Source organism: Wasmannia auropunctata, unplaced genomic scaffold, assembly GCF_000956235.1.
Source record: "Wasmannia auropunctata unplaced genomic scaffold, wasmannia.A_1.0 LD336099.1, whole genome shotgun sequence".
NCBI lineage: Eukaryota > Metazoa > Arthropoda > Insecta > Hymenoptera > Formicidae > Wasmannia > Wasmannia auropunctata.
The window spans coordinates 699,906-706,987 of record NW_012026791.1 but is presented as its reverse complement, the minus strand read 5'-3'; the positions used below and the strand labels follow the sequence as shown (position 1 = coordinate 706,987).

The 7,082-nt window shown below is 43.0% G+C and overlaps 3 protein-coding genes across 5 annotated transcripts in view; 1 reads left to right on the top strand and 2 right to left on the bottom strand.

Moving 5' to 3' along the window:
• LOC105462469 (probable phytanoyl-CoA dioxygenase) overlaps positions 1–1,189 on the bottom strand; it is a 1,422-nt gene extending 233 nt beyond the window's left edge. Inside the window, exons 1-2 of the mRNA XM_011709091.1 lie at positions 607–1,189; positions 6–514 (exon numbers count right to left, since the gene is read on the bottom strand). Of these exons, the coding sequence (XP_011707393.1) occupies positions 6–514; positions 607–819 (722 nt within the window). The 5' untranslated portion in view covers positions 820–1,189. The remainder of the gene's footprint in view (positions 1–5; positions 515–606) is intronic.
• A 95-nt stretch (positions 1,190–1,284) lies between these two features.
• LOC105462386 (MAD2L1-binding protein-like) lies at positions 1,285–2,833 on the bottom strand. 2 transcript variants are annotated; one of them, XM_011708923.1, is made up of 3 exons: positions 2,745–2,833; positions 2,129–2,547; positions 1,285–2,041 (listed from the first exon to the last, which is right to left on the bottom strand). In XM_011708923.1, exons 2-3 carry the CDS (start codon positions 2,545–2,547, stop codon positions 1,681–1,683), a joined length of 780 nt encoding a protein of 259 aa, XP_011707225.1. In that variant the 5' UTR covers positions 2,745–2,833; the 3' UTR covers positions 1,285–1,680. The 2 variants fall into 2 exon arrangements, with proteins under 2 accessions (XP_011707225.1, XP_011707226.1); XM_011708924.1 differs by having other exon boundaries at positions 2,129–2,595; positions 2,745–2,830.
• The window catches only part of LOC105462387, a 5,942-nt gene continuing 824 nt past the window's right edge, over positions 1,965–7,082 (top strand). Inside the window, exons 1-12 of one of the 2 annotated variants that reach the window (XM_011708926.1) lie at positions 1,965–2,043; positions 2,910–3,171; positions 3,322–3,540; positions 3,632–3,832; positions 3,915–4,088; positions 4,743–4,867; positions 4,932–5,434; positions 5,547–5,749; positions 5,816–6,017; positions 6,089–6,280; positions 6,395–6,487; positions 6,566–6,853. In XM_011708926.1, coding sequence (XP_011707228.1) covers positions 3,115–3,171; positions 3,322–3,540; positions 3,632–3,832; positions 3,915–4,088; positions 4,743–4,867; positions 4,932–5,434; positions 5,547–5,749; positions 5,816–6,017; positions 6,089–6,280; positions 6,395–6,487; positions 6,566–6,853 — 2,257 coding nt within the window. In that variant the 5' untranslated portion in view covers positions 1,965–2,043; positions 2,910–3,114. Of the gene's footprint in view, positions 2,044–2,709; positions 2,801–2,909; positions 3,172–3,321; positions 3,541–3,631; positions 3,833–3,914; positions 4,089–4,742; positions 4,868–4,931; positions 5,435–5,546; positions 5,750–5,815; positions 6,018–6,088; positions 6,281–6,394; positions 6,488–6,565; positions 6,854–7,082 lie in introns of those variants that run through there. The other variant, XM_011708925.1, reaches the window with a different exon arrangement.

Below are 7,082 nucleotides of genomic sequence, written 5' to 3'. Positions count from 1 at the left end.
TCGGCTCGTCGTCGGCGGCTCTCACTTGCAGGAGAAACATGCGTCGGCTCCGGTCGGACAAGTTCAGATACGAGCCGTGAAGCAGCAGGTAGGAGAAGATGATGAGGTCACCCCTGCTCGCGGACACGGGAACGGCGTTCGACAGCGGGTACTCCTTGGGATTGGCGTAGTGATACTGCTCGCCCCTCGGGTCGGCGTACTGGCTCCCGTAGTCCTCCAACGGCCCGAGCTTGTGGCTGCCGGGGTACACCGCCAAGCCGCCGTTTTCCGGCGTTGTGTCGTCCAAGTGTAGAAACACCGCCAACATAGAGTGCTTCTTGTGGGGAAAATAATGATAGTCTTGATGCATCAGGTAAGGCGCCCCTTTCTCCGGCGGCTTTATGTGCGCCTTGGTGTGATGCAGCATTATGTCCCTGGTGCCCATGATGTCCTCGAGGGCGTCCAGTAAATTCGGGTGCGTGACTAGCCGGGTGAAAACGCCGTCGTGCATTTGCAGATTGTGGATGGATTTCACCTGATTTCGAGACGAATGAGAATACAATGTGATATAAATCTTTTGCGGAATACAATGCGCGGGGCTGTGATAAGTATACTTTTCTTACTTACGGAGTAACTGATATTCCCAGCCTCCTTCTTCATGTCAGCTCCGCCCCAGCTTGCCTCCATATTCGGATTTTCGCGCTGCTTTCTCTCGAACAAGTCATCGTAGGAGTCCAGTATCTCGTTCATTTCCTTCGCCGAGTACACGTTCGACAATTTGATGTAACCATTTTCCTCCCAGAACTGCTTCTGCTCCGGCGTTAAATATTTCAGAGGCATTTTCAGTTCACGCGAAAAATCGAACTTTTCTCACGGGAGATGCTGATAATCTTTCTCTCTCTTTCTCTTACAGTATCACGGAATGCAATACCGCGTCTCGCGACAAGGATTAATATACGTATTGCCCTACTCTAAAGGCGCTTGCTTGGAAGGGATTATCTCCGCGCGATAAAAAGTATAAACTTACGCATAATCATGGTTGTTTAAACACAATCGCATGATCTTCCTACGTGTTTCCTGTCCTCTTGTAAGAGGATTTCTTAATATATATAAATAATCGCACAACTTATTACGTGTATCAACGGTACGGCAATTAACTGCAGCTTGTTGAGATAAAGATATTTAAAACGTAATTATTATGCAATACAATATAAAATACTCAATAGCAATTACAAAATTTCTCCCACAATAAATCCAGCAATAACATTATCATCTTGTCTATTCTACTATAATTATCTACTATAATTAATCAATAAAAATTTATTATTACATTATTTTGCATTGCAATCTCATTACATAATTACGGTCGTTAGTGTTATAATAAGGCTTATCACGTTTCTTGTGCGTTGATACGAATAAAAATACTGCTTCTCTGATAGTGAATGGAAATTTCTATCGCATGACCTCGGGACATTTGTCAAGTCATACTGACATCACTGCAATGTCAGCGGCAAAACACGGCAATGCTGTTGAACACATCGGCGCTCAATACACACACACACACACACACAACACTGTCCCGTTATAATTTTAATTATAATTACGCGGTCATTAAAATCTACTTCAACATAATCCCAAATTCTTCATCCTACTCTACAAAAATTTTCGAATTCTGCTACACAACTGCGACAGAAGTTACGGTCACAAATGGTATTTAAATCCCTTTATAATCTGCTTGGACTGATACCATCGATAGGAAGACTGAGTGGAGCTGTTGTATTGGGTATATTGCACGTCGTCTTCGTTCTCCAGGTAGGTCTCGCACGAGTCATGATATACTTCAACGAGCGTCCTGCAGCTGCACTGCACATCCACCTGGTCACCGTGGCACAGTCTAATCCTGAAGCAACTTGTCGCCTGCGCCGGCGGCACGTACTGCGGTTTGGGCAGGAAGAAATCGGACACCGAGTTACTGTCGCTCTTCCTCAGCATGACAAACATGTTCGTCATATTTAGGGGGACGTCCATGGCCTTCTGAAACTCGTCGCATTCCAGCATAGACCTGCAAGTATCACAACATGTTGTTACGTTTCTCAATACAGATTCGCGCAGGTGTATTTTACTGTACTGAAGGTTCTTCCTTCTTCACCTCATGAGCTTCAAAAGCGGCTTCGCGGAGGAATGCTGATACTCCTTGTGCCGCTTGCTGTTGAGAACGTACGAGGGTAGCTCTATCCCGATGTAGAGCTTCGGCGAGAGTATCGTGGCGCCCAGCATTATCGCGACCTCCTTGATGTCGCAGCCCTTGAGGAAGAACTGCGAGGACAGGTGGTCGGACACGTTTTTCAGCGTGCCCGACAGCGCCCCGAACGAGACCGCGTTCCTGTCCGTCGCCTTCACGCTCGTCTGAAATCGCGCCAGCGCCTCGTACGTCAGCGGGATCTGCTGCTTCTGATACAGAATGTACTTTATGAGCTCCATCACGACTTTCGTGCACGAGTCACTCGTCAGCGGCTCGTCCAGCGTCACGACGATCTCCATCTCGCCCTTCCTCTCCCTGGAGAACATCTTGAGGGGGGGCAAAAAAAAAAAGAGGAGTGAACCCGGAGGTGAAATCTGTGGAAATTTGTTTTTTGAAATGTTTGCCCGTAAAAAGAGAGAAAGGAGAAAAAAAACAGACGCGGGCAATAGCGGGCAATGTTTGCCGCGACGCTTTCGCACTCGTCGGGTTGAGGTTAGGTTAGGAAAAATTAGGGTTAGGTTACCGAAGCCAGAGGAGGCTCCTCTCCTCCTGGTTGAAGCACTTGACGCTAATCCACAGGTTTGTTCCGTTTGTCCTTCAAAGTTTTCGATTTCTTCCTCCCCCCCCCCTTTTTTTGATTTTTCTATTTTTTTTTCCTAACGCTAATCGAACACCTATTTCATTTCAGGTGCAGAAAGCGCAGTGCAAATAGTGCAAGAAACACGAGGGGGGGGGGGACGGACGTGTGACATTAGCGCCAGATGTTGGTTGCCATGTCTGGTTTGTTACTGAATTCACTTTATTTACATTCCGCCGTTGAGAGACGTGTGAATTTTGAAGTTTCTCAATGAGAGAGCCGTGGAGGGTCGAAGTGATAAGAAAAATCTAATACGATGGAAACGTTGAAAACGAGGCGAACGAGGAAGCTGCTGGAGCTGCTGCGGCAGCAGGTAATCCGAGTTTGCTGCTTTCGATTATCAGTAAATCGATGCGAAACTCCTCTATTGCAGGATATAAAGAAAGTTATATAGACACCGCGGTCGATTTACTGTCTGCGGAACAAAAGTCAGAATTAACTTTTTTTTTTCTCCCCCTTTCAGATAAACAAGTTGCATCCGCTGCTGACCGCCGCTTCCGTCGATCCGTCGGAGGTCCTGGCTGTGAAATCGATGCTGCACGAGCAGCTGCATTCTTTAACTCAGAGATTCAACAATTTGAGCGAAGATAATTGCGATTACGAGGAGGCTGCAAGTGTGAAATATGCCGATGCGGCGACAAATTCGAAGTGTACTTCTCAGTTGAAGAATGTCGACGAGCTCGTAAGTGGTAGAGGAATCTCGATGCAACGTTTGATATTTGTTCTCATTCCTGTCGAATGAAATTCCATCCTTGCTGTCTCCGGGTTTTTAGATCAAGGATATTAAATGCGACAGTATCGACAGCAGTGCAGCCAGACGCAAGACAGAATCACTGCTCGATAATTTCGCGTTGGTTTTGCGAGCGTTGGAAGATTTAGAGTGCTTGCCGTTGAAGCAGAGACTACAGGACTGCTTGGACTATGTTAAAGAAATGAGCACAGCGAACGAGATTGAGGATCTCCAAAATATAAAGGTAACAACAACGAAATAAACTTGAAGCGCATATTAATCTTATTGTAATGCGTGAATATTAATTCCTTTCGTGCTTTTAAAAGGAACTGGGCACCTCGATACTAGAGATACTCGAACCACTGCAGAATTACAGAAAAAGTTTGACGTCTGCTTTCCTGTCGCAAAACTTGGCTTTATACACCTCTCAACTGTGCACATCGTTCGAGATGCTAGTGCAAGTGGCTCAGGAGCAGCATCAGTTAAACGCACCAATTTATGTAATAAATTACACATATTTAACATTTTTCTTTATATAACAGGATGGGTACTACCGGGAAAACTTGAAATTCTTAAAGAATTTCATTTTTACCCTTCAAAATCATGGATTCTCATGGAGTTTTACTGGTACTCGGGAAAATTTTTTGAATTTTACTTTTAAATTTAATTTTATCCCTTTAGAAAGTAAACATGGCTATTATAATATTATTATAATATTGAAAGTTAATTTATTTTAAAATTGATATATACTATATGAAGACTTCAATCTGAAAAATGATAATCCAGAAATAATAAATCAGGCATTAGCAAGAGTCTAACAACGCAGAACTTGGTGCGTGAAACAATTTAATCTTCACATATGTAGGTCCATACAAAATCTTTCGTTACGTTCGAAAAATTTTGTAGATGTAACTATTGTACATATGAGAAGATTAAATTGTTTCACGCACCAAGTTCTATACGTTATTAGAACTTTCAGTGCTTAATTTAATTTGCAAAGCTGTGATTGAGAAGTTCTCTGATATTATCTGGAATTTTGAGTAAAATTCCTGGAAAATCCGGGAATTTTCAGGGAATTCTTTTACAAAATTTGAATACCCACCCTGTACAATTAGAGCCGCTTTCGCTAATTTATACCGAACAAATCTGCGCAGGCTTGCAAGAAGTACGTTTGCGAAAGAATATGCATTTGCTGTGAGATGATATTGGACTTGCTGACGGGTTCCAACCCGTCGCCGAAAGAGGAATCCTGCGAGAGGGAGAATCATTTTGTTTATAGGTGAGAAAACAAATATTCTCTTATAATTGCATTCGCACAAGTAATTCTGATGGCACGCTCGTAGGATGGATCTGGCATTAGACATTATATTGGAAATACCGAGCAAGACGCACGAGGAGCAAGTGTCGGAGTGCGCGGAACTGTGGTTGAGACTGGAGGACGTCTTCTCTCACGCTATGGCAATCACCCAGGTGTGTCAGCCGTATAATTTTAAGGCCATAACCGGTTCGTGCCAGTCCATAGTGCTGGAGTATGAGAAGCTGAAACAGCAATTGCTTTCGGAAACCCCAGATTCGGCGTTGAATAATCTGTTCACGCACACCTTGACCGACGCGCTTTATCGTTTGGAACGTAAAGTTAACATCGCGGTGCTAACGCTCGCGATGGAGGTGTTCAGCAATCCTTACGCGGCTTTGAAGAAGCTCGTTATGACATGCGGCAATTCGTTAAGCGCGAAAAGACGATCGAAGAGTGATCTAAACGATCTCATAGAAGACTTCGATCAACTCTTCGATCAAACTGTGCAAATTGGAATCTTTGCGATCGCCTGTTGCAAGGACAAAAACCGTAAGTTTCTCTTTTTTTCGTAAATTTTAAAATTTTCTTTTTTTTATAAAAAACTGCTGACAATCCTTTTAAGTAATGAAAAAAGTATCTAATGTAAATTCGATTATTTCAGGCAATAACAAAATTCGCAATTGTCTGGCGGGATTCGAATCCTTGGAAACTGAATTAATTTCCGCTATCACCTCCTTCTACCTGCATCCAGATAATAAGGAAATGCGTTCGAGCGTCAAGCTGTTGACGATGCAGTGGCAGCTAGAAATGAATAAATTTCAGAATGCCGTAAATCTCATTATAAACTCGGCTGCCTTCTGTCAAGTAAGTACAATGAATTGTAGAGGATTGTAAAAATGTCAAGAGTACTTGAATGTATCTTTTATTCAGGTAGTTATGGATAGTCTTCAGGAACGTATAACGACAATCTCGGATTGCCTGGACAACAGAGAGCCAGTGACGCAGCTGCAAGTGCAGGGCATCGTTCAACGTGCTTCGGCTTTGTCTAGTCAAGTCACAGCGATCGTAAACGACATTGGCACCGAAAACATCGATCGGCAAACGATAATGATGACGAGAGAATTGAAAGCGGGTAATTACGATGCTGTATGAATTAAATATATTTTGCTGGTGCATATTAAAGATTGCGTATCTTCGTTACAGCTATATTTGAAGCTAACGCAGCTGCCAAAACCCTTCTGGTGGAAAACGCAACGGAGCCTCAACAGTTGCGGGTGATAAAACGGTGTGAATTAATATTAAATGTCGTTCAAAGATTGCAGCCCGCCTTGTCTACAATTATAAACAATACGACACATGAGAAATCTGTGAGAATTCAAGGGGATTCCAGTCACGGTACGCAATGCTCGGTTTCTTAAAATGCGCCACTCTGTGGTACGCTACTGTAAGCGCAAGTAATGCGCTGTTAAGAAAAGATTAAACCAATTAGATTGCGCGCGTACATTACAGGTAGCGTGTCGAGTGCCATGAATTTTCCAGCTACAATTTACGGTTTGCCGCGCGACGAAAATAGTTTAGTTTACATTAGAACACCCTACACAGGTTTGTGAAAATTCGTATTCTTCGCCTCTCTGCCTGTATTCCTTCAAATCTAATATCGAACCTTGTCCTGTGTTTTAGTAAAAACGCATAAACCGCAGGTGTCCATTCAACCGGCGAACAGTACAGTGCAGAAACCGTCGGATCTGTCGTATTTGATACCTTACATAAAGAATGGCCGCGCATTGCGCAGCGAGCATTCCGTCATGTACAACACACCGCGTAAGAGCAAGAACGTGACAGAGGCGTGTGTTAAAAACGAGATGTCCCTTAGGAATCTGTCTAGCATCAGACAACATCTTTTTAGCAGAGATAGCTTCAGCGTTCACCTCGACTTTGACATAGCTGAGGAGACCATGGATTTAACAGGTAACGTACAGTCGTGGACGTATCGGTTGAGACACTTTTTTCTTTTTAATAGGTTTCGAAACGCACTAATATTTTGCAAATGCGAACCACGATTGGTGTCTCTGGACTGAAAATAGTACACCATCGTGGTTCGTATTTGCAAAATATTAGTTACCTATAAAATATATATATATTTATATTAAATATATATTATATTAAATAAATATATATATATATTTTTTATATTATA